This window comes from Penicillium angulare (assembly GCF_028827245.1).
Source record: "Penicillium angulare strain IBT 27051 chromosome Unknown utg000003l_segment0_segment0, whole genome shotgun sequence".
Classification (NCBI taxonomy): domain Eukaryota; kingdom Fungi; phylum Ascomycota; class Eurotiomycetes; order Eurotiales; family Aspergillaceae; genus Penicillium; species Penicillium angulare.
Window position 1 is genome coordinate 569,195 of NW_026623162.1, and position 26,343 is coordinate 595,537.

General features: G+C 46.4%; 5 protein-coding genes across 5 annotated transcripts; 3 read left to right on the forward strand and 2 right to left on the reverse strand.

The window, feature by feature from the left end:
- Positions 1–197: 197 nt before the first annotated feature.
- N7478_002441 (uncharacterized protein) lies at positions 198–1,551 on the forward strand (the record flags this gene model as incomplete). Its single annotated transcript, XM_056918655.1, has 3 exons — positions 198–421; positions 641–700; positions 834–1,551. 3 exons carry the CDS (start codon positions 198–200, stop codon positions 1,549–1,551), a joined length of 1,002 nt encoding a protein of 333 aa, XP_056781813.1.
- Positions 1,552–2,213: 662 nt separating this feature from the next.
- On the reverse strand, positions 2,214–3,351 carry N7478_002442 (uncharacterized protein; the record flags this gene model as incomplete). Its single annotated transcript, XM_056918656.1, has 2 exons — positions 2,214–2,279; positions 2,350–3,351. The coding sequence occupies 2 exons, from the start codon at positions 3,349–3,351 to the stop codon at positions 2,214–2,216; spliced, it is 1,068 nt and encodes a 355-aa protein (XP_056781814.1).
- A 5,735-nt stretch (positions 3,352–9,086) lies between these two features.
- N7478_002443 (uncharacterized protein) lies at positions 9,087–9,492 on the forward strand (the record flags this gene model as incomplete). Its single annotated transcript, XM_056918657.1, has 2 exons — positions 9,087–9,166; positions 9,225–9,492. The coding sequence occupies 2 exons, from the start codon at positions 9,087–9,089 to the stop codon at positions 9,490–9,492; spliced, it is 348 nt and encodes a 115-aa protein (XP_056781815.1).
- A 1,499-nt stretch (positions 9,493–10,991) lies between these two features.
- Positions 10,992–12,787, reverse strand: N7478_002444 (asparagine--tRNA ligase DED81; the record flags this gene model as incomplete). The annotated part of the gene is made up of 2 exons (XM_056918658.1): positions 10,992–11,118; positions 11,184–12,787. The coding sequence occupies 2 exons, from the start codon at positions 12,785–12,787 to the stop codon at positions 10,992–10,994; spliced, it is 1,731 nt and encodes a 576-aa protein (XP_056781816.1).
- Positions 12,788–14,962: 2,175 nt separating this feature from the next.
- N7478_002445 (putative differentiation regulator (Nrd1)) lies at positions 14,963–17,461 on the forward strand (the record flags this gene model as incomplete). Its single annotated transcript, XM_056918659.1, has 1 exon — positions 14,963–17,461. One exon carries the CDS (start codon positions 14,963–14,965, stop codon positions 17,459–17,461), a length of 2,499 nt encoding a protein of 832 aa, XP_056781817.1.
- Between the last annotated feature and the right edge of the window lie 8,882 nt (positions 17,462–26,343).

Consider the following 26,343-nt stretch of genomic DNA (forward strand, 5'->3'; position numbering starts at 1 on the left):
CAATATTACAACAAATCTACATCATCCCGAGAATTCCAAGCGGTCAAGCATTACACCTGCCTATTAATCCCTCACAATCTTGTGTCCCCTTTCAAATTTCGGGGCTCCACCTTCAGTGCAAGGTCCATCACAACACGATACAGATAAGATAGTGAGGCATTTGAATTTTTGAAGCCTTTGGCTTCACCGCCATCCATATGACTCAGTCTACTTCTCACCGTCGTTCTCCTTCCTCTCCTCATGCCTCAAAGCCGAAGTCTTCTCGTCCTGTCTTACATCGGAGAGGTGCTTCTGCTGTCCGTTCCATCTCCAAGCTTGGTGCTGGTCCCGGTCATTCACACTCAAACTCATACTCCCATTCAAGAAGTGTGAAGGAGGACGACATCGAATTCGATATGGCTGCTAGTTTTCTCAATTTCTGGTAAGTTTCTTACTTTATTCGGATTATTTCTATTTTAGTTTTTTAGGTTTTATCCTATCTTTATTTTTTCTTGTTTTTCTGTTGTTGTTTTTTTGTCTCTGTTGGGCTCTTATCAGTGGCCCCTGCAGGGTTATCCTATCCTTACATGCCTGTTGCCGTCATCTGGGCTGTGTGATCCTGATATCAAATGTTTTAAATAGTCCGCTAACCAACGTCCAGTGCCATGTGCGAAAAACAGATCACCGTCCCCAACAATTCCCTCTTATACTGCAGTGAAAGGTACGTGTCCTATTCTATTTATCCCTGTCTGACCTACTATATATGGATCTTACATACTACCTCCCCTATCCATACCTCCAATCTACATCTACATCTATATCTTTTTATAAAAACCAAAACTAATTCATCCCAGCTGTCGCCGCAAGGACTCCTGCAAACCTCTCTCCGCCTCATTGCCCTCAATGACAAGCATCTCCTCCATCTCCTCAACATCCACATCACCACCAACATCTCCATCTCTTTCTCCCCGCACAATCGTCGCCCCAATGACTCCTACCCGCCCAATCCCATCCATCAGGATACCCTCCACAGTCCACGACTGCAAGACAGATCTTGATCCCACCGAATGGAAGCCCGTAATAGGTCGTGCCACCAGCCTCGCATCCTCAGATGCATGGGCCTACCTCTCCGTCTTCCACGGTGGAAACGAGTCTCTCCTAGCCCGTCGCCAGGAAAGAAGCACCTCCAGCTTGCCAGCTCTAGTCCCCTCGAACAACCACGATGGACACGGACACACTCACATCCGTGTTCCATCTCTCACTCATACTCCTTCCACCATCGCAAGCTCTTTCAGCAGCGATGCCTCTGATGAGCTGAGCATGTACGAGGCTTCAAACAGACCTCTTCCTCCCCGACACAACCCGTACTTCGGACATGGAACCGCGCCTAAGGGTGTTGAGCTTGTAACGCCACTTTCGGAGAACCTTGAGATTCCCGTTGAGGTTGTTGATACCGCTGAAGACTGGGAAGATACTCATGTCCCTGTTTCGGTCTCTGTATCTACTCACAAGAAGACGGCGCCTATTTCTATGGTGCGGGGCGGCGGGTCCGCGCGTCGTGTGAGTTCTTGATTTGGGTTTGTTCTATTTCGTTTGTTCTCTGGAGAACAGATGAATGGAATTTATACTTGACTCATCTCATACTGTGCTCGTTTTGGTCGAGACTATGATTACGATTCGATGGACTTGCTGGAAGGAACTGGATTTTCTTTTCTCACTTGTTAGCTTGATAGCATAGATTTCTTAATATTCCAATCATACACTTATTTGGATTTACTGAACCGGACTTTCATCTGCATACTAGACATGATAAAAATCGTGTAATTCAACAAAGAAATTCAACTCAAAATAGATTCTCAAGATCATCCAGCCCCTTTAAAATAACATCAACAATGCAGATATACCTCATAAGATCAGAAGGAATCCAGCCAAAGAAGATAGATCCACTCAATCTGCAACGTAGATCAGATTACAGTACTGTACAAACTAAATCACTGCAAAAACTAATCGATCGTACATTCAAAAGGATAACCTTAGACATAAGCGTGTTCACCCCAGAAAGCTAGAGAAGTACTAAACTCAAATCCAACATTCACTCCAAGTTGATCCAACAAATACATTCACAAATCATAACCTATACCAAAATCCACCCTAGTAGAAAAAGAAGATAAATAAACAAACATAATCCAAATTACCAAAATAACACCTAGCTTCAATCAGATGGATCACAGCTCCTAAAAGTCAGGAGAAGTAAAGCAGCAAGAGTAACATCCGGAAGCTTGCTGGAAAACAGGGGAAGACTAAAGAGAGATAAATGAATTAGTCACTGGCCAAATACATCTATGCAAAACTTGAAGGAAGTATACTCACATAAGGCTTCTCACACTTCGCCTCATCAGGAGTAGCATAGCAATCACCCATACAGAATGAGTTCCCAAGATCAGCACCATGAGACTTCTGTGGTTGGGTAGGTGCAACATTTGTTCCGGGTGCCATTGAGTCGACCGGTGCAATGGACTTAGATTCCTGCTGTGCAGGCGCGGAGCCTGGGATCGGAGCAATGTCCTCGTTTACGTTCTCGCTCTGTGGGACGCCTGGGTCTTCAGGGGAGAACTGCTGGGGAGCCTCAGGCGTAGACTCAGATTGTTCAGGGGAGTATTGTTCCGGAGTATATTCCTCAGGGGCCTGGGACTCTTCCGGTTCAGACATAGGTCCATTAAAGTCAATAGGCGGAGACCCATCACTGGAAGAATCCTCTCCATGTGTCTGTGTGAACCCATTTCCATTTCCACCAGAGTATCCACCATGCTTCGTGGATGCACCGTTATTACTAGTAAAGTCCGGTGCCTTGGGTACACCCTCCGGCTTTGGAGCAGGGAACCCCTCATGAGGATGGGGAGCATGGAGTCCGTGGTTCACACCGTGATACGGGATGTGAGAAGCTGAAGCCGAAGCAGATGGCGTAGCAGAAGCGTAAAGATTATAATGCATCGATGCTGAGGCCGAGGCAGAAGCAGACATATGCATGTTAATGTAGTGGCTTGCTGAAGCTGAAGAAGGAACAGGCGTCATATAGTAATGATGATGAGCGTGATAGTGGTAGTGAGCGCTCTGCATGGGACGATGCATATTCCCATTCGCCATCGAAGACGAAGGCGATGGTGTAGCTTGTGGAAATGGCATTGAGAATTGCGCCATAGATGATTGGAGATCCATGTCTTCGCCGTTCATCTGTCCGACTTGTCCTTGGCCGTTGGTGTTTGAGCCTTGTCCTTGACCAATTGGTACTGAGCCGAGGCCGAAGGGCATGGGGACGAATTGGGCTTGGGAGTGTGCTAGCACGGTGGCTAGGGTTAAGAGGGAGTAGTGCATTTTGAAGTTTTTTGCTTCCTATGCTTTGTCGATTGGTTGTTGATTATGCTCGGTCGGTACGGTGTCGAAGTCGGTGTCGAAGTCGGTGTCGATTCCAGGTCGGTGAGTTGGTGCTGGGTGGAAGGTTCGATGAAATCGGAGATGCTTTGAGTAGACATATCGTTTATTTCAAGGGGTCTTGTTTTGGTTGAACGTAGGCACATTTTTGGGTTGCGCGTTTGGAATGCGGAATTTGTATACGCAAAGGTCCGCGTCCTTTTTTAGGATCGCAAACATGGATTTTCAACTTATTCGAATTATGAGAGTAAGTGTTAATATTTTGGTATTGTAATTTAAAGCTGGCTCGTTTAATTCACTTTTAAGAGCTGAATAGGTTCGTTGTGTTGAGGGCATACACCTGGGCAGTATGCATAGTACGAAATTAGGTATGGATTAGTAGTAGATGCGTGAACTGCGTGGACACGGCGTACTCGAATTCCTGCCTACATTCCATGTTTTGAAAAACTACTCAAAACTCAAAACCCCAAGATATCTGCGGGCGTGGCTTCAATGCAGAAGGCTTGAGACCGTGCATTATTGATCAGTGCGTTTTTGTGGTGGCTATCTATGATGAGTAGGTGAAGTGCTGAGTCTGCTTATTATCCGTGCCAGGGGTAATGTCGAAGTTCCGCTTGTCTACCTTCAATACATATGAGTAGTTAAATATTCTAAAGTAAGATCCGTAATATTTCCTTATCCTGGTTCAAACTAACAATTGAAGCCATATCTCACTAATCGTGGTTGGCAACAAACGGTCAAGGTTAGCAGAAGGTTGCTTTCGCCCTGCCTCTCTATACATGTATAGCTAATATCACAATTCAGTAATATTCATCCTTTTCTACATACTATGTACTATGATTCAAATGTTTGGTTTCTAAGTTAGTTTCCAAAATCTCGATTGGTCAAGAGATAGATCCTTGAAGATTCAGCATTACTAGTAGTAGTAGCCCCATCTCCTGCCGGAGTAATACGCGAAACCATTCCGACTCGGATGTATCACAACGATTCTCGGGTATCTTCAAGTTGGATTATATACTAGTACTAGACAGTGCTTCAACATTTTAACCCTTAGAACTATGCATTTAACTAAACAATTTATACGTCTTCGGATATAACCAAGAATATAAGTTACCCCTAGGTCAAGCTCGTAAGTACTTGAGAATTCCTTTAGTAGTATATACTCATTTATGGTCAACTCTGAGCTTATACTCATTTGATCAAGAAGAATGTTCAAGCACGAGAACAACGAAGTCGCTATCCGGAACGACCTTTCAAAAGCCCTGAAGTAGCCTTTGGAAAATGATAGAGGCAACAAATGCAGGTCAATAATAGGCGGCATGGGATGCCGCTCATTATTGCAATACCTAGGTATCAGTGAATAATAAGTTGACAACGCCATGCTTGCACGTCGAGTTAAGAATAAACCCCAAAGATGAATAACGAAAAAGGGCTAGATTCTATGTAGGCCGTGGTTGGGGTAGTCATTTGCCATGGTTCCACCAATAGTCAGGCTCAAAATGCATTAGTGCCGTGCACACGCGCCCGTAAATTTCGGTCCCGGTCCCGGTCTCGGTCACATGTGCAGTATGACAGGTTTTGTGGCTAGGTCGAGGACCTAGCCACAGCTGGGATCCTATCATTATTTAGAAAACAGGGGACATCCTGCATCAATGTCTGGTAGATCCCAGCCTCTTACTCGTGCTCTGCTCATGGGCCATTCAAAGAATTTGTGGATTAGTGCATGACTCCATGATCCCCCGTGCATCAGTCAATATTGGAATTGACTTAAAAGAACGTTGAGGGATATAAGTGAAGTTATGGACTAACCTTGGGGTGTTCCATGTGTAAAAAAGTAATGTATCTTTCGCCAGTCTGCGGTACTGTCCGTCCGCGTTTCTCACTTTTTGAATGTACCTTTTAGGTTAGTGCTCCCCTTCAACTTCCAGGCAAACAAACAAAGAAGAGGATCTCTCAAGACGCCCTGAACATCATATATGACATGCATCCGCCGGTTTTTTTCGGCCGGGCCTGCCGGAGACATCTGTACCTAGTAAAAATTAACTGTGAGGATATCTCAAAAGCACCTCCCGGGTCTGCACCCAGGGTCCCCGAGTCATGCGCCGCCGTTAATTGCTGCTCAATCGTGATTCCTTTGCCAAACACCCACACTCGAGGTATGCACCTGATTTCAAGGTTATGTCAATGGAGAATTCGTCACAGTACAAAGTAACCGAAATGGTAACCTTGGATTGGAACCTGACCCAGAGAAGCGGTGCTGGCAAGCGGTGCTGGCAAGCGGATATCTTTTCCCCCCATGGAAACTTTTATGGCTCCTGCGCGTGGTCTCGGCACAATGACCGTCCGTTCTCATAGCATCAAAACAGCATTTCTCAAGCTCTGATAAAACGACCCAAATCATTGCGAGGAAGCTATACTATACGTCCAACTGAAGTAGATGTAGGTACCTCCGTCACGATCTTACCATCAAGCCTGACCATGGCTCACGTCACCACTAAAGCTGACGCTTGTTTTGGTTCTAAGGAGCAGATAGGTGGAGCCGTAGCCTCAATAATCTTCCCCGGGAATAATTTTCCATGCGAGGCCAATTGGCGCCACCGCTTCAAGGTAGGGTTTTCCCTTACTACCATCGCCCTCTGAGAGGTAAACAGTAGGGATATCCTCCCTACTACCATATGCAATCACCGTAAAGCACGGTGACCATGAGGATGGTTTGGATAGAAAGAGAGGTGGTCTGTTCCGCATTAGCATCTCCATGAGGATCAATGCCATCAAATGCCTCCTCAAACTTGACATGGTCCGCAGTGCAGAATCATTCGGATACCCTCCAATGGATCGGCTGCTATTACCAGAGGCTCATCATCACAAGGTGCCTCTCAACAGCATCTATCATCAACATGGTCTATCCGTGGCCTAAAAAGGAGCAAGGCATCTGGATGAGACTTTCGGGAGAGGCCATGGAGATGAAAATGATTTCCAGTGGGACGAGACACTGCCGGCGACCGTGTTGTGGACGAAGCTATTGATCCAGACCAGGGGTAACAAGGGCCACTAACATCGCTGACTGGTATACGCAAGTATATTCACAGGATCTTAGGTCACATCAAGCGTTACTTGTGCTCACGATCTTCCAAATCTTCCAATATTGCAACTCATGGACCTTTCATCGTACATATCGAATGCTCACGAAGAACGATAGTACCGCCCGGCAATGATTGATCCACGTTTAGCCTGTATTTAAAATCGACCAATATCAGAACCAACCACTTTGCTTTCCAAGTCAGCGAGCGACTTTATCATGCACATCGAATATCGAACGATGACACCGTCTCGGCAATGATTAACCCACGAAGGCTTGTACATAAGTTCGATCGAATGCAACGACCGATTGCTGGTCATCGATGGACTGGGCGCGGTATAGGCTAAGCTCATATAGCCATATCGGCCCTAGTCTCAATATCAAATGGTAGTTGAATTTCGAGAGCTGTCATTACTCGCGTACCCCTTCGGCCATCGCAATACTCCAGTGTCAAAGCCCCTCCAATACAAGAACATCGAGCCGGTGATATTTCTCTGAGCAGATGGAGTCTAGACCACGAACGATATTTGACTTCGAGATGCAACGGTCACCATCACTAAATCGCCACCCATATGAAACAACCAGAGCGGACGGCACTAGATCTCATGGTTGATCTCAGCCCATATGCATCACCTGGCATTATCGAAACACTCACACCTTATGCGGTACGGATTATTTGCTCGCATCGGGCATTCATGGAGTAGAATAAACACTCAATGACCCTGGTTTGGGCACTGCTCGTTTTTCCTGTGACAGATATTCGAAGATTGAATCCCCAATTTCGCTCCAAGGCCTTTTGTCAGGGAGACCTCCAACACATCCGAGATGCACTTGGGTCGACTGAAGTAAAAATAGGATTGGAAGGTCTGAAAATGATGTCCGGTGTGCCTTGGGGTAGGTGGGCAGGTTGCGGTCGCGGCTCCGAGGGGGCTTGAGGAGGTGCTGTCGTGCTTGCCGGATTCGCTCGAATGATTTTATCTGCTCAAGAAAGGAAGGAGCGAGTTAGCGTCATTCTATCTAAGACTTCCAAAGTTGGAATGATAAACCTGTTTCTGGCAGATGAAAGATGGCACTAACTTGACAACTCCCCTATTTCAGAGGCCCCGACACTTGGAAACTTTGAACATTGGAGACCATTGGAGCCTCGCCTCGCTCTTTCCAATACTCCCCGAGTGATGAAACCCCTAGTAATCCAGAATGAAACCCCCTCTTTGATCCACCGAGAAGAGTGCTCTGTGTACGCTCACCGTGAACTCTTCCAATGTTTACGTCTCAAACCTCTGTTGACACAGGTTAGATAATCAACTTTGGGAACTCGCCAGTGCAACCATCCACGCGTCGAATACATCCATCCTATTCGATTCTTAAAATAGCATCTCTCCCATGCATATTATTCAGGGACATCGTCCGTCGATCGGATTTCGTTTCAGGGTGAAGGATCTGGGTGATTCGGTCCTAGAAGTGAGATCATTATTGAAACAGAACACAACATCGCATCCTTCAAATAATTCGCTGCGTTGAACTATTACCGACGATACGCACGCAATAGCTGTGGTCTTGCTGAGTTGAATGTGTTCAGAGAATTCGAAAATCAGCTTGTTTGTTAGAACAAGATTGATTGATCCCAACCTGTCGCGATGAAGGGGATCAGATCAGCAGAAACAAACAACCGCCACCACTCTCGGGGACCCAAATCAAGTTAATCAAACAAGAACAAGAATCCAACCCAAAAATATACCAGATTTGGAAGGATCGACTCGATACATGGATCGGAAAATTCAGTGGCAATGGTGATTGAATCTCTTGATATAGCTCCGAGGAGAAGGCAGGCGGTGTTACATTCATTGGTTGGTATATTTTTCCGAGCCCGATCGTGCTTTATGATTAGTCAAGTGTTTACTGACTGTATTCACATAGATTGAGGCGATTCTGATGATTGAGATCATGAGAACATGAATATGAACAAGTTATTTGATCTTTTTATATTGACATATTGTCGCGCGAAAAATCAAAAAGTGGCATTTTTTGTTCTTGGACTTTTGACTTGAGGGGAGGTTAATTAGGTCTTGGGCCCAGCCCAACCCTTGCCATTTTTCATTTTGGCATGTCCCGCCCTTCTTCTACTCTCCCAATCGTCACAGTCATCTTCCATCTTCTTCAGGCTCTTCTATCTCGAACTTGTGCTCTCTGGTTCTCCGATCGATCCAGGCTCGGTGATTTTGGGAGCCACGTTATATAACCTGTATGGCTGACCATTTCAAGTTTATTCCGCTCTCTACACTACTTACCTCTACCTACACTACTACACTATACGGCCCCCTCCCCCACTTTCCTTATGCTTCAATGAGTACCGCTCGGTACTGACCTCTGCTTTCCCCATATTCGTCCATGTACTGGTTCGTCTTCAAAGGGGTCCTACTAACCGTCTTCGTGAAGACTCTGAACAGACGCATGTGAACAGTGCAAGACTATTCATAGAAGGATTCCCGGCTAATTAATAACGTCCCGGCCTTTTCGAACAGCTGTTGTTTCTGGCATCCTTCCCCATTCCCTGCCCACGGACTCTTTCGTACAGTAGTATCGCTACGCCCGACTCAATATGTCAAGCCGAAGTGGATCCAACCCGTCTGGTTCCCAGGGAACCCGAGCACGGAATCAGAGGCAGCAGACCTCATCGAGGTACGTAGGAAGTTCTTGAGCCCCGATGTACTTGTCGTTGCCCAGTAAGAGGGTCCAGGCTGAACATCGCCCACCCTGGCGTCTATCTCCACAGTCCCGTCATTGATTCAGACCCCGAATCCCGCGAAATGCAAATAGACTATTACAATTCCCTGCTGCGCAAGCTGTTGGATCTGATCGCAAATGGTGACGAGGCTTCGGTATCCAGCATCGTCTCCACCATCCGCGCTGGGGCCTCTCATGATCGGATCCTTGAAATCATCGAACAACTTTCTGCTGCACCTAGTCGTACAAATGGAAGCAACGGTACTCACTCTCGCACTTGATGGACTTTATCTGTTTGTCAAGTTCAAATTTGAGAGTCCGACATCTACATCTTGAAATTCGGCTTTTTGGGCGTGGGGCTTAGGACCCGAGATCAAAATCGGAATAGCCAAACATATTTGCGATTGGGTCTACATATCGACTTTATCGATTTACGAATGATGAATTGGTGCTATCAGATCTGCGGCGTTAATGACGATTTTTGTCAAATAAACTTTCAAGGGGGGTTATTCAGGGCAGTATTGATGGCCCCGGAGCTCATTATGATAACTATGGCTGTTATTGCTGTTCTCTCAATTCTTTCGATTCTTTCTGTTCTTAAGAGCCCTTCAAAGTTTCTTTCAGCAATTCAAGATCGTCTCATATATGTTCTAGGATCCCATAAGGTGGATATTTTAGCTATGTAATCAATTGTAGTATAGCTACATGGAGGAGGTCGGCCGACGGGCATGTTTGCTTGGTTTGACCCACTCTCGGATACAGACCAATCAAGTGATTGATCTGAGAGTGGGCTCCCTATATGTACGTAGTATAGCTCTCTCTCTCTCTCTCTCTCTCTTCTTCCCTTTTCTTCAACATTGTTATTGATTGTTTTATACCCTTTTTCTTTTTCAGCAGAAACGTAGGCACCCTATTACAGGTTCGTATACGTAGGGCGAAACGCCTATTCAGCCAGGTCAGCCAGCCAAAAGGGCTCCAGCTCGGTGCAGTGGATATGGGAATATTGGCCATAAGATCAATGGATGTACAAATCGCGTCATTTTGCTAAATTAATAGGTGTTGGCCATTATATATCGATTTAATTTTTTCTAATGGGTTGGGGTATACGGCTCGGCCGGGTGTACGACTCGACCGGGAATTACGTTAAGTAGATGACTGTGTAAAGATAGGATGAAAAGGAGTGTATTAGTGTGAGTGTTCTAAAAACGAGAGATTTGTATGGTAAATTAAGGAAAAGTGGGTCTGTTCTAGTAAAGATGGTACTATAACCGGGAGTTGACTGTATTCGCTACTGCTAGTGGCGTCTGGTGGCTAGTTGAAGCTGGCAAGCGACCCGTGGAATACAGCTTAGCCGTAAGCCTCATTTATCCGTATGACATGGAAGTATTCAAACGCCTATTTTACTACACACATCACTGATTTAATTTGAAATAAAATTCAAGTTGCTATGTGGATCATCATTGATTGAGATAAGAGCTAAACATTCAATGATCAAAAGGAGAAAGAATATAAAACTTGAGCTCTGAACATATCCATGAACAAACAACCGAGGCAGCATTGCAATAACCAAGAAAACCCCTGACAACTTAAAGTTAAAAGCTGGAAATATAAAAGAAAATATTCATTTCGTTGATCAAATCATATAAAAGAACCAACTTTTAACAGCCCCAACCAAATGGAGTCTGGAATCTGAAATCTGAAATCTGTATGCAATCCATAAAATCCTCATCCTCATAACTATACGTGAAATAACATTTCCATTTTCTATTCCTTCTCTTATCTATGGGGTGCAACGGCCTGTGAACCGAGGGTACAGCGAGCAATCACGGACAGTGTAGCGGGCGCACAACCAGGCCAGGAAACGTTCGAGACCGAGACCGTATCCGCCGTGGGGGGAGGTACCATACCTAGATTGTTGTTAATATGTGATTCAAGGGAAGGGGAAGAATAGTGGGGCGAGGGTATAACTTACTTGCGCTGGTCAGTGTACCAGTAGTATGGGGAGGGATCCATGCCCTCGTGTTTGTAGGCGTTCATCAACTCGTCCCAGTTGTCCATTCTCATACTTCCACCGACAATCTCACCGACGCCAGGCATGAGGACGTCGACACTCTCAGTGACGCGACGGTCCTCTGGGTCCTTCAACATATAGAACGCCTTAATCTCAGCGGGGAAATGGGTAAGGAAGATAGGTGTGTTGATGATATCTGTCATTTTACGCTCAGCAGCCTCGGCGATGTCGTCACCGAACTGGTGAGGCTTGCCCTCTTCATTGGGAATATCGTGCTCGATCAGCCACTGAATGGCATCGGAGTACTTCATGCGACGGAAGGGACGCGAAGGGCGCTTGAAGTCGGGGTTGAGCTTCTGGACGTAGGCGGCGATTTCGGGCTCGGCAAGTGTGAAGTCAATGACGTTGCAGATGATGTCCTCGATGTGGTCGAGGAGGTCGGTGAAGGTAATGAAGTCCAGCTCAGCCTCGATGTGAGTGTACTCGGACAAGTGGCGGCGGGTGAGGGATTTCTCAGCACGGAATGAAGGGCAAACGCAGTAGACGTCGCCGAGTGCGGGGAGACAGGTCTCGAGGTAAAGTTGTGATGACTGGGTCAGGTAGGCGTTCTCGCCGTAGTAATCGAAGCCGAAGAGAGTGCTACCACCTTCGACTTGGGTTTGCACCATGGCGGGGGGAGTCACCTCGACCATGCGGTTCTTCTCAAAAGCCTTGCGGAAAGCACGGAGACAGGCGGAGCGCACCTTCATCACGGAGGAAGAGGTCTCACCGCGCAGCACTAGGTGGCGGTTATCGTAGAGGGTTTGGGGGTCGGCGTCCGGCGCGACACGGGTGGTGATGGCATCCTTGTCACCAGCGGCCTTTCCGATGATGGTGAAGAAGTCGGCGTGCAGCTCACGGTCGTTGGGGGCGTGTTGCTTGGGAGGCACGGCGCGCATAAAACCGTGGATGGCCATGGAGGTCTCCAGGGTCAGAGTCATGATATCGAAGGACTTGACCATGTCGCCAGTCAGAATGCACTGCATGTATCCGTATCCATCGGCGAGGGTGATGAAGACGTAATCCTTCTGGGCGCGCATACGGTGAACACGACCCAGCACACGAACGCGAGTACCAGGGCCATCGGACTCGGGACCGCCCAAGCTAACCACGGCGGGGTCGGTGTTATCCAGACGAATGCGCACAGGTTTGGGCAGGGAAGCATCCTCCTTGATAACGATATTCTTAGCCTCCTCCAGGACAGCTCGGCGCTTATCAGCCTCAGCCTTCTCGCGAATGGCGAGGTCGTGCTCCTTCGCGGCCTTCTTCTTGCGTTGCTCGAAGAGGTTGGTAGCCTTCTTCATGGCCGACTTGGTGGCGGGCTTCCACTCCAACTTGGCGGCTGGGTCGACATTCTCGCCTGCAGCATCGGTTTGCGACTTGCGGGTCAGATATTGAATACCCTCTGTGGTAGGCTCGTGGTTGACGAGGGCGTGCACGAGAGTCTTGTAGGGAGCGGTCTCGGCACCGGTGGCAGTTGAGTCGTCGCGGCCGACGTCCTCGTCGATGTAGATAGAGGGGGCCATGGTGGATTGTCTATATGCCGGCGATGCGCCCACCAATTGAGTAAAGAAATTGGGGGGTAGGAGGGGATGGGGATTATCGAGGGATAGACCTGCGCGGAGCTCATTAATATTTGTGTCTCAGTGCCCAGGTGAGTCATCGGGTGATAGATAAGGGAAGGAGACTGCAAGATAAGTGGAAGGAAGGGATTGGCAGTCGGACTTGCAGCTCGGCTACCGAAGTATGAAAGATGAGAGTACCTACAATATTCAATGGCACACGCGCGCCCCGTGGGAATTTGTGGAAGAATCGGGTAACGTTGGAAATTGGATTGACCGGTGGAGGGGTAAATTTCGATAGGAACAGACTTCCCCACAGGTGCCTCAGGCAACACGGCAGAAAGACTGGATCAAAATGATCGCGAAGATCTAAGGGGAACCATGAGTCAGTGGGAATGAAAAAAAAAGATAAAATAAATAAAATAAAATAATATCTATGTCTGCCTTACTAGATGTAATATGTCTATGGAAACAGAAAAGCAATGGAGATTAAAAGAGGGAGAAAGTATAAATGGAGGATTTGGTCTGCAAGTCCATGGCACCACGAATGCAGTAAGGTTGATAATCCTGCGCCTCGTGCTGATATATGTGGGATATGCAGGAATATTGATCATGTGCGTTTGAAATATTCAAGGGGTGTTATTGGTGGAATAGTGGTTTAATTATTGGCATAATGAGTATATTATACATAGCATGTATATTATAAAGTTTTGTTTATTCAAGTTCATACTATTTACCTAGTACTAGGTAGTACATAATGAAAGTAGTACTTCCAAGATTGAGTTTATCCAAAGCAGCTGCATAATCTCGCCTACAATATATATACTCTCTTATTCCGTAGTATATTATCCTTTTCTCCACACTCGTGATGTCGTCACGTAAATTTAATCTCCCTGGCTGAATCTAGTCTAGTTCCGTTCTCCAGTTCGCATGCCAGGGGCGGAGGACGGGCGGTGATTGGTGGGGCCTGATCCAATTCTGCAGGAGCCACGGAACGTTGGTTTGGGGTGTAAACAGTGTGTGTTCGGAGAGTCTAAGTGTGTTTATTCACGATATAATGCAGGATGGGGGGCTTTTATAGAGCCTCATAGATAGTTGGTATCTGGCTGAATATCGTCAAATATAAGTATCTATCCATTAAAGAGACCTCTAGATCCCTTCCACTAGTATTATATAAATCTCCCCTTATTTTCAAATATTCCACCAGTTCATGGGCACAAGTTCGTTGTCTAGTATTCGAGTGGGTTTGACCCCCTTTCTCCTTTTTTTTCCCGCTCGTTTTTCGGTGTCTCCCTCCCCCCATTTGCCCATTTACTCGTGTTTCTTCTTTCTTTCTCTCCTCTCCCATCCTTCGTATACCTTGCTGGGATTCAGCATCCTTGCCGTTTTTCTTCTTCTTTCAATTCTTTTGTTTCCATCCACTCGTTTACTCCTCTTGGCTTGATACCATCCACTCGTACATCTCCCCCTGATCTTAGTTTCCCAGCCTTGTTCTGTTTGGGTTGCTCCCCTTTTCCCACTTATCCTCTTTCAGCTAATGACACTGCATTTCGATCTTTAGTCTTTATCTTTCTTATTTTTTTTTTTCATCTTTTTAGTCTCTTCTTCGTTTGTCTTTTTTTTTCATCTTTTAATATATTATTCTGGTTTGGATTTCACAATCTTTTCCAGTTTATATATTCAAACCGTGTGAAAAAAAAGTTTAGCCGCAGGTTCGTATCTCGTCTTCCCCTTGAACCCCAATATCCCTATATGGGAGATACACATTCCAATTAACATTGTATCCTATCTAGACACGTCGCCTTCAAAAGCTTCCGGTCTTCTTCTGCGCGCCGAACCTTTTTTCCCTTAGTTCTCCTTTTTACATCACTAGGAAGAATATCACCCCTCTCGATCCACCCTCGGTTACGTCGACTCCCTCTCGTCTCCTCCACCCCTGAACGGTGATCTTGATATCTCGCCCTAAATACCTTTTCGCCCCCCCTAATTCCTTGGAGAACTTCTCGAAACCGCCCCCTCCCCCCTGTTTGGATACTCGTATTCTATATTCGCTCCTTTTTTTATAAAATTTTTTTTAATCCTCCCTCCCCCTGAGGGCTGGATGTTTTTTTGGTTTCTGGCAGTCCTCTAAGCCTCGCCATGCAAACTTCGGATGCATCGAGCATCCCAAACAGTGCGCGTCTGATCCCACCTTCGAAATACAACTTGAACGGTGACACCGGTTTCTCCCACGGCGCCTATCATTCCAACCATAACCCCCAGGGCTTCTCCAACCGCTCGCGACGCGCCAATATCCCTGCTATAAATACTGCCGCCGCTCACCAGACCGCCGACATGGCTTCCGGTGCGGGCTTTGACATGAACTTCACCCCCCTCCTTCCTTCTCAATTGCTAGTAGGCAGTCCTTTCCAACCTGGAACCCCCTCCGCTTTCGCCTCTCCCCAATTCGCGAACTTCGGTGGCTTTCCCCAAGCCAATTCGAACGGCCATGTACACAACTCCCATAACCAACTGGGCAGCCCGACCCAGGGTATGCAGAACCCGGGTCTGTACACAGGTATGATGTCGGCCGATGGCCTGGGCGGTTCTCAGATGTTGAGCCCCCAATCGCCTATCAATGGCTTGGGTGGTCTGGGTAACGCAGCCATGGGCCCCGCCGCATCAGTGTCACCCGCAATGCTATCGAGCACCAGTCGTACCGTCTACTTGGGAAATATTCCCGCTGAAACAAGCGCCGAGGAAATTTTGAACCATGTGCGCAGCGGACAAATTGAGTCCGTTCGTCTTCTGCCCGATAAGAACTGTGCCTTCATCTCCTTCTTGGACAGCAGCTCTGCCACCCACTTCCACTCAGATGCCATCTTGAAGAAGCTGGCTATCAAGGGAAATGATATTAAGGTTGGATGGGGTAAGCCCTCTCAGGTTCCTACATCTGTTGCACTGGCCGTGCAGCAGTCAGGCGCCTCACGTAATGTTTATCTTGGAAACCTACCCGAAGAGACCGCGGAGGATGACCTGCGCGAGGAATTGGGCAAGTTTGGACCCATCGATACTGTAAAGATTGTTAAGGAAAAAGCAATTGGCTTTGTTCATTTCCTTTCCATCAGCAATGCCATGAAGGCGGTGACTCAATTGCCCCAGGAGGTCCAATGGCAAGCGCCCAAGCGCGTTTTCTACGGCAAGGATCGCTGCGCATATGTCTCCAAGACTCAGCAGCAAAATGCCGCGCAGTTCCTAGGAATTGCCCCAGGCTACGCACATGTCTTGAACTCGGCAGACCGGGACCTGATTTCAAATGCCCTTGCCCAACAGTCAGTTGCTGCAGCTGCGGTGGCCACAACCGCTGGCGGCGTCAACAACTTGGGCAACCGAACTATTTACCTTGGAAATATTCACCCTGAAACTACCATCGAGGAGATTTGTAATGTTGTGCGTGGTGGTCTCCTACATCACATCCGTTATATACCCGATAAGCATATTTGCTTTGTCACCTTTATCGACCCAACTTCGGCTGCGTCGTTTTACGCCCTCAGTAACCTGCAGGGTCTGATGATTCACAACCGCCGACTGAAGATCGGTTGGGGCAAACACTCCGGCCCTCTTCCTCCCGCCATTGCCCTAGCAGTGAGCGGTGGCGCATCACGTAATGTCTACATTGGAAACTTGGATGAAGCTTGGGCCGAGGAGCGACTCCGCCAGGACTTCATGGAGTATGGTGAAATTGAGTTGGTAAACACCCTGCGAGAGAAGAGTTGCGCATTCGTAAACTTCACCAACATTGCCAATGCTATCAAGGCAATTGAGGGCATGCGTAACCGGGAGGAATACCGCCGGTTCAAGATCAACTTTGGTAAGGACCGCTGTGGTAACCCACCCCGTCAAGCTGGAAACGGAGGTCAGAACTCTCAACAAAACCGCAATGGAAATGGCTTGGAAGGCCCTCAGTCTCCCACGCCTGCCTTGAATGGATTCCAACAAAACCTGAGTCAATCTGGCTCCCAGTCTAGCCCAACTCGCCCTGCTCTATCTCCCGCCCCGGGCTCTACTGGCTCTCAGAACGGACAGCAACGTCACCCCTTGCAGACTGTATCATCTCCATCCGGTGTGTTGAATGTCGGTTCGAACAACCCTTTGACTATGTATTTGAACCAGATGTCTGCTCAACAAGCGCAAGACCAAGAGAACCGCCTCAGTGACTCTATGACTTTGGCCGGCTTGCAAGGCCAGTCCCAACAATCTTCTCAACAGTCACTTTACAATGGAACCAGCAATGGTGACCTGTCCAATGGAAACATTGACGGACCATTGCACCAACACAAGTCTTCTGCCAATGGCTATTTGAGTGTGAGCAACAACTCTGGCCCGGGTCACCATGCTACTGCTAGCACCAGCAGTCTGAGTGTTCCTCGTGCACAGCACTCTCGGGCCGTGAGTCTGCCCTCATTCTCTCAAGAGCCCTTCGGACCAGTCTCTGGACAACCTGGTCACATTCGCACTGGAACAACCCACCAGCCTCAAGCCAGCTTCTCCAGCTTCTCATCTGGCTTAGGTGGTCTGAACCACTCAGGCTTTGGACTTGCCATCCAAAATGAAAATTCTCTACCTGGCTGGGCTGAAGAGGAAATTGGAGCTAAATAATCTACTCCCTCACCCATTCTCTAGAGATGCATACCTCGACTCAAACTCCCTTTGGTACTTTGATTGCATTTTCACCCCTCTTCTTCTCTTCTTCTTTTTGAAATATAGTTCTTTTTGATTGTGATGCCATCTTTTTTATCTTTTCTATTCTCCTACTTTGCTTTTATCTGCTTCGTTTCTTGTATTGGTCTTAATACCTTTCACACTTCTGACTCCTTCCTATCTCTCAACCATTCTATTTCCCCTTTCTTTTTCTCTTTTTTCACAACCTCCTATTCTCTATCTTTTATTATTACTCAATTGCTTTGGCTCCACCTTTGTCTTGTCCAAATCTCTTCTGTTCATTGCCAACGACCCCTATCCCCCTTTAATCATGTCTTTCCCCTTATCCTTATCACCTTGTATTGCTATATCTATGAGTCTTTTTATTTATTTTCTGCTCTCCTGATTCTGATTACATTTGTTTCTGTGGGTGTAAGTGAGTTGGTTAGGAGACGAGGGCTGAGCCGGTTTTTATTCTTTTCGCTTTGTGCTTTCTCCTGGATATACTGGCCAGACGACATACCATAGACATCCATGGATACGTTATGTTGAACACATAATGTATCCAGTCTGCGTTCCGTCGTCTCCCTCAAGTCCATTCTTTTTACAACCCTTCTCTTTATTGTCATGCCATTTGGCAGCTTGCATCGGGTGGTACTATCCAGTGGGCATACCCGTTCTTGCTCTAACCACCTCTTCGGTGGGTGATTCGGGCTACAGATGTGTAATTAGTGGAAAGTTACCAGGGAGAAATGAAATGAGTCGATGAAAATCATCAAAATGTTGCAGGATCGAACCTTTGTTCGTAGTCTTCTATGTAGATGATCTTAGGTATCTATTAAGATCTCTCATTAAGCGTGTCATCCACGGCGTGCACAAGTGCTCTATCCATGAAGTGACATTAGATACACGACATCATGATACCTCTCACATACCTTGTTACGCACCAGATCAATATCAAAATCCAATATTACCAACTCACTCGAGCTCTTCGTTCCACCTTCTCACCGCTATCTTCTTCCATGTGCACTTGGAACTCCGGAGTAGATAGTCGAAGCGAGGACATCAAAATTTCCGCCACCCCTGGCCCCCGGGCTACAAGATTAACCATGCACATGAAGTCTCATTAGAAAAACCAACCACAAATGACGATATCAAAACCTCGCAAATGATATCCCAAAAAAAGCACTGAATAATTCAATGCGGACTTCAAGAAACTCCGGACTCTCTCGCCTACCATCATGTTAAGAGGGCCAAGAGGCATCAACCAATACTTCAAGGTAGACGATATCACAATTCGAAGCGGTCAATTGCATCATCGCCACCGCCAAGATCTCTAGAAAGGTAGATAGCTGCAGGAATTAGATCACCGGGCTGCAGGAAGAAGAACCACAAGGCTACTGTGCTAGCCTTGCTCGCTCTTCCGGCCCCCTGCCGGGGTTCGACGCCAGCGTCAAAATGGATGGATGATCTTTGAGTCAGCCCCAGTAGTTAATATGTACTGTATCGCGGAGATTATCGCAATGAACCTCCAATGATCGTCTGATGTTTCAAGGTTCACGCTATAACCTAGCATCTAACACCTAATTGGGACTGGGTCATGTTGGGTTGGTGGATGGGGTGGCCCCAATGCCCATCGCACAGCCCTTGGGGCGGGCGGGATGGCATGGCATCGATTCGCACCAGTTCAATGATATGATTGATATTCTCCACATCCATGTGGCGAACGTGATGAAAGAGCCATGTGCCCTTTCTGCGGATTGCGTATCATCTACTTTAGAGTGATTTTTGGAGTTGGTCGATCGAAATGTTGTATCGTTGCATCTGTGGTGGGGACGTGATTCATTGCGACGGAATCAGGTTCATTGCCAACCACTCTGCTGGCGCTGTGGCTGATCTACCAGCCTATTGTCTGCGAGCTTGGTCTTGGAGCGGAAATTGTTGCGTTGGTTTATCCGGTAGGCTGGTGCAAAAGAAATGATATTCATAATAGAGTTCATGATGCTTTGATGATATTTTCTTGGTGTGTGAATGAATCTTGTTGGTATCCAGTTAGCTTTTGGGTTTCAACTTCTTTGTTTGTTTTTTTATTATTGTTATTCACATAATACAGTATGTAGGTTCCGCTAACTTCCGTGCGAGTCATTTATTGTCTTTTGGGTTTGATTGTTTTCTTGGTATTTGTTAGGTTGGTTGGAGATTCAGTATGGTATGTTGTATGCTGTAGCTTGACTCAGTTCGATATAGTAATATACAATAATTTGTTTCGAGTATGCTCAGCTCAGCTTAGGTCGGACTCGGAGCTGGACCGATACAGCCACACTGCCACGTGGGGAGACATGCGGGGTTTGGTTCTTTGGGGCTTAATCGGGTATTATCGGCGATTTAGAAGTTTCACGCCTTATGGAGGGGGGAAAGAAAACCCCCATTGGAGCAATTCAAGCTTGTGAAGATAATGAGAAGGGGGGGGGGGGGCTGTCAGATGTGACTGGCAGGTAGGTCGGGAGGTGATCTCAATGCCGGAGTCTACGTTGACCTTTGATTACTGCTTCAAATCAAATATTACAGCAGAACAAGGAAAAGACGAATCAAATATCCAGTATCCAGTATCCATTATAGAAGAATAAAGAAGAGAAACCAACAATTTCATGAGAACAAGATAGAAGAGAAAAAAAAACAAGAATATCCCATGTAAATCGCCCCCTCATTTCCTGCCAGACTTCAAGAAACTCTGCATAACTCATCATCCAATATGCACGATAAACACTCGCGCGATCTCTCATTTGGAAGGAGTCTACTTTTAACCGCAGTCCAGAAGACCTCGAAAACAGGACAGATCAGTCAGCCTGCATGCCCTGAAACAGCTTGCTCTGCATGCATTATGCAGCCGATCCAGTCCATGTCGCGAACCGAGACCACGATCTGGCGCCAACTGATCTCACGCTGCGTGTACTCGTCTTGCCATTTGATGCGGGGAATAGGCCATTCTCCCTGTTGACTGGATGGACACACGTATAGACCTGCAGCACTCTTACTACTTCAACGGAGTACGGAGTAGGCTATGCACACACCTCTCCGTAGATATGATGCGATGTTGCATGATGGGGATCATCACGACTACTTTCTTGCCCTGTTAGGCTTAAGTGTATTCTACACGAGCATATATGTAATACCATTACCCGTTCGTCTTTTCGCGGCTTATTCGGTCTTTGTAATTTAATAGAGTGTTCAAAATGTTCAATGTTAGGAAGAATATGAAACGAGAGAGAGTTAGGCCACCCGTCCATAGAAACCCGAATCAGGTCTAATTTTTTTTGTCTTTTCTTTTCTTTGCATCCTTTCTTCAGGAATCAGTTGCCTGAAGAAGCACTCTTCAGTTTATACTTCTAAACTTCTTTTCTTCTGCTCGGGGAGATCCCGACGTGAAGATACCCGGGCACGCCGCTGAAGAAAATCCCTCCCCCCTCCGGTTTCCGTGCCCGCGTTCTCCGTATGTCCCGGTCGCACTCGGAATTACCGTGGTGGGAACGAGCACACAAGGCGTCCCATGGTGAATTTTTAAATAAATCAAGTCGGACTCGGCTTCGGCCGAGCCTATTGCCAGAATAATAAAACGTCCAATTAATGGTGGCTGGATTGTAGTATTAGCTTGGGTATATTAATTTGTGAGTGGGCGTGGGTGGGGTGGAACAACGAGTGAGGCTCTTCTATTTTAGTGGTTGTCGAGTCCATTGGACTTTGATACCACATTTGAACAAAGCCTTAGTATTGGCTCTGTCGTATGCTTGAAGTGGCGTTTGTTATGGAGTATGAAGAGTCATGATACCTAAAGCCTTGTTGGGCTTCATGCGCAGGTGTTGCATCAACCATACAGGACACAGGTAAAGCCTTCTGCGAAGTGAAGCCTTGTATTCAGCCTTGAAGATCTACTAAAGCACGAATTTTTTTGGAATAGTGTTTGAACTTAATAATTCCAAATGGTTGACCGAGTATCTTAATGAAATATGTATATATTGATTTTATACTTTTGTTCACACTAGTAATTGTCCACTACCAGCACTGGCAGATGTCGGAGAGGACAGATCATGGCCTCCGGGTCCCGATAAAGGTTCGAAGGATTCACTTATTGATTTTTGATTATTCTGCAGAATCGAGGCTGTCTTAATTTGCCGATTTGGCCTCCTGCCCACCATTTTGACAGACCGAAGGGAAAAAAGAAAAACTTTGAATTACACAGTCAAAAGTTAGCCGTGCATATTCTCGTATCAAAATCCACTCTCAATGCCGTCCCTCACCCGTTTGCCCCATGAAGATCAGATCATAAGGTGGGTTAGCCAGAAGGCTTCGGGCTTTGCAGAAGTCGCACAACATCATTATGACCCAATTCTTTCTTCACAGCCACGGAGATCACCGAGTAAAAGCGAAAATTAGGTATGCTGTATCCACATGCCTACACACCCGTACAGGGTAAGAAGTGCGCACCTACTACGGAGCCGAACCACAGATTAGCGGTGGAACCCTCCGAATATTAACGGAGTCTGGGTCGAAGATTCTCCAGGTTTGGGGGCGAACCACACACAGATCAACGGGATGATTTGTCTCAGATTTCAAGGACAGTTCTAGACAATTAAAAATCTTACTGTACTCGCGCAACCGAAATTCATACCCGATTTAGGCAAGGCCTTTCGAGAAAAGAATAGAAAATACTCTAGGCTTTGGAATGAAAAATACATTTGTGAATTCTAGACTGGAGGACTATGACCCCCGCCAAGATACCACAAGCAGATTTCTTACAGTGAGAGATAACAAGAGAGACATGGCACACTGATCTTAATTGCAAATGTTCTTGATGTGGTATAGTTGTGTTGCCCCAACACTTCTCAATGCGACACGATCAAAAGCCGACGGCGTCACTCTGCTTTTTTCCCACACAGACCCCCCTCCCTCTATCCACTGACAGTCCGACGACAAGTAGAAAACTGTTGAAGACACACAACAAGGTGCGCGGGCCGTGTTAGCGGGACGCTAAGGGCCCATGATACTGGCTCGCGGTGTGATGGTTGAAGCATTAGTACATTGTTGCAGTGTCTGTATGTAATCCTATTGGATCCTTGGTCGGAGGACAAGAAAAGGATTGGCCACGCACCGCGTGGTCGTGAGACATCTCCGGAGTTAGTGTAGTTGATCTTCCCGCTAAAAGTTGCAGGGTTGTGGTCTCACGACGTATGGATTCCCGATGTCGAGTCGCGGACATATCTACTTGTTGTGTCTTGGCTTGATATTGATCGCGAATGACCTTGATCATGAGGGTGGTGTGCCTACATACCTCTCCACGTCATTGCTTTCTGATTTGTGGATTAATTACTCCGTACGGGGCGGGTGTCTTGCGACATTTTTATTTTTTGGATCGGTCGGTGCTAGTAAAATAAGAGTCATGGAGGTGATATTCTGAAGGATTGAAATTGGATTTTCTTGTCGACTTCAATGGGGAAATGTACTTCTTGTGTATGGGGTCTTGCCGACGCCACTTTTATTCCTTGGCTAGTATGTAAGCTATTAGCAATAAATCCTTCCTGTATACTGCAAAGCCGCAGTTATTCATTTATCATATGTTGATTGATCCGTGCGTAGCTCGGAGTTCGGAGTAAGGTTTAGGGGTGAATGTACCGTTTCTAGGCATCTGATAATCTAGAGTCTACGAGAGTGTCATATACATAGGGATTTGTACCTGAATGACATACCCCCTTGTCAGATCTCCTTGACTTGAAGGCCTGAGAAAAGAACAATCCAAAAAAAATAAATTGAAAAGAACTTGATTGCAATAACTCCGGGACCAATCACTCCATAGGTTTTCTTTCTAGTGCTCATTATGGATCTTCCTTGGCCACCCTCAAAGCTACTATATCGGTACTAAAATTTTGCGAGTCAAAGATCAAGACCATTTAACGGTTTCTTCGGAGTTTCTCAGGGAGAACCAAGAGGCCAAGAAACTTAAATTGACTCCACAGTACCCCATCTAAATTATTTTTACGTATCTTGGTGCCTTAAGACCATTAAAACACTACCTCCTTACAGTTTCTTACATTTGTGCATACTTGTGCAAAGTATTGAAGCCATAAACTTTCGATTTTCCGATAGAGCCTATCAGAGGCGATCTAACTATTTGAGACACGGAGCCCGCCTCTCCGACTGTTCCGACTGTTAGCGGGACCATAAAAGTGGCGTGAAACATTCGACATGGGGGGATATATTTTCCCAGCAGATCATGGTTCATCTGACACAAGCCTGAGCTTAAGGCCGACAAGACTGAATTCTGAAACAATGTTTAGAAGATTAGCATCAACTTGTTGCCGATCAACTATACCACTATACCAAGAAAGAGAAATAGAGCGACAAAGGTTTCATTTCTCGTTTCTTTGTCTCCATCGCCGTACTCCGTAATTCGTACTTATGTTTGCCCCATCTATACTAGTATCCCACTCAGTGTATGGAAGTAAGCCGACCGAGCCTGGTCCATGGCCCCACGAGGATATGACGATCCTGACGGATTTGCGCATTCCGCTTTAACCAGGTGATCCGAGCTTCTGCAGTCAGGCAATCCGTCACGAATCCCACGTGTCTTTAGTGCTAGAACGGTGGTCGAAGCGTGATTACCCCTCCTTTATTGTATGTATGTCTTTCAAGTTAGAGCTTATGTACATGTCTATCGCACTAAACGCTTGAAGAGGCTAGTGAATGCGACTAGGAAATAGGGTCAAGGCACGTTATGAGTGACATTAAAATGCCGAAAGTAAAATGTGTCCTACATTAGCCTAAGGGGGTCCGTCAGTACGAGACTTCACCTCTAGGTTTAACTGTGGAAAGTTAAATAGCCACGGCTAATCTGCCGGAAGGTCCAGGTTCCTCGCGAAATAATCTGCTTTTGCATTGTAATTATGAGTTGGTATCCATTCAATTTAGGTATTCCAAGGTTGTTTCTATCGTTCAAAAAGATTACATGGTGTTTTCGTGTTTTCGTTACGTTTCAGTAATAAACGGTAGTTCCTCAATTACTCCATACAAGCGCCACTATGAACATGGATGACCTGGTTCATAGTGGGCCAAATATTGCTCATGAGATTTCTTAGTGTGAGCCATGAATTGTGAAGAAGATCGTCCGAAAAGAAACGGCCAATCGCCGAAGCCGCATTAGCGAAAAAGAAAAAAGAGTCTAGAAGTGGAAGCCGGAGTTCGTCCATAGCTCCAGTTATGACTAGATTCTTATGAATATAGCATAATCATTGGTCAGCGGTAAAACACGAGAAGAGGACCCATTTTTCTTCATTTACTCGTTTGGATTTCTTCTTCTGATATCATTTGAGACATTTCCTCGTGGTCGCTAAACCGGACTAAGTAAATAGGAGATTTGGTAATTATGATGTTAAGCCCTTTAATTTGGAATTTTAATTTAATCCGAGAAATATTTACCATCCGCGACTTTCATTCGTCTAATCGCTTATCACTTTTCTGTTCTGATCCACTTGTCGATCGATTCCAGAAGCGAAGTCCCCAGAGTCCGCAATACCCGTGGACATGTGTCTGACCTGGACCCGGCCCTCGTTTGTCCGCGGGTCTAGTCTAGAAATAGTAAAAGCGAAAGCCAAAGCATATTATTTTGCGCCTTCGTCTAAGGCTCTAAGGCTGGTTGATGTTTCTTTGTAGTTTAGACGCCTTTTTTTGCCTCTTTCGGCTTGGTCAAGAATGTCATTCAACTATTTCTATTCGCTGTTGGCTCTATTACTTACAAGCTTCGATTCATACGTATTGAGTACATACTTCTCTTGTGTATAAAGGGTAATTCAGATAGGAGTTTGATTCGGTCTAGATGCACAATCTTCACAGTCAGCTATTAAACTTTGTGCAACTCAACTGTCGCATTGTTAGCAATGACAGGCGAACCGAAGCCCGCACGGCACCAATTTCTGGTTTGAGGGCCTGCAGGATCCGGGCCACATGGCGCCGGAGGCAAAGCGCGCTCCTGTCCGGACCTAGTCAAAAGTGCGACGAGTGGGGTCGAGAAGGTGGAGTCAATCACAGGCGAACACTGAGCTTTCTGCACTGTCTGATTGCTTGAGGCTGAAAACCCTCCGGTTCCGAAATGGGGTGATCTCCGGCCGGAGAGTCTAGTATCGTGACGTTGTTCGCCGAGGTTAGATTGAGTAATGAAGATGGAGAAGAGGTTCGACGATCTCAACTTGAAGAAAGCACAGCGTCTAATTACGATGGTAAAATAGGGGGGAAATATTATGTATTACTGTGCAAACAGCCGACCAAAGATCATCCCCGACCGTGCAGCGCACACCTCATAATGCATAGCCAATAGCAAGAGCTATCTCAACCAACAGCGCTTCACTGTAATTGTGCAGGGGTGCAAAAAAGGCAAAGCCTTAGATCGCAAACGGCTGGTTCGCTGAATCTACAGAACAAAAGTACTAGGGCGGCTGGTAGAATGGACTGATCCGCGAATAATACAGCGGTTCAGCCTTGTCTTCTTCCAAGGTTTGTTACCGCTGTGACTTTGATTGGCATATGTCAAATACATGATGCACTCCGTGTAATCGGCATGACACGCGTCCTTTGAGAGTGATAGTCCGGCGTAGCTCGGGGTTGTGGGTTAGGTTTTGCAAATCTAGGATCTTTCTAGGGCTGTATGCAGGGTTGAAGTGGAGGGTGTTACCTGAACCGAAGCATTTCTCTGTAATTGATTTTCACTCAGCGCGAAATATGAAACGCTGTGCCCTACCCTTAAGACTATCTCCTCATTTCATGCGTGATCATCACTGATCTAGTTCCGCGCTACG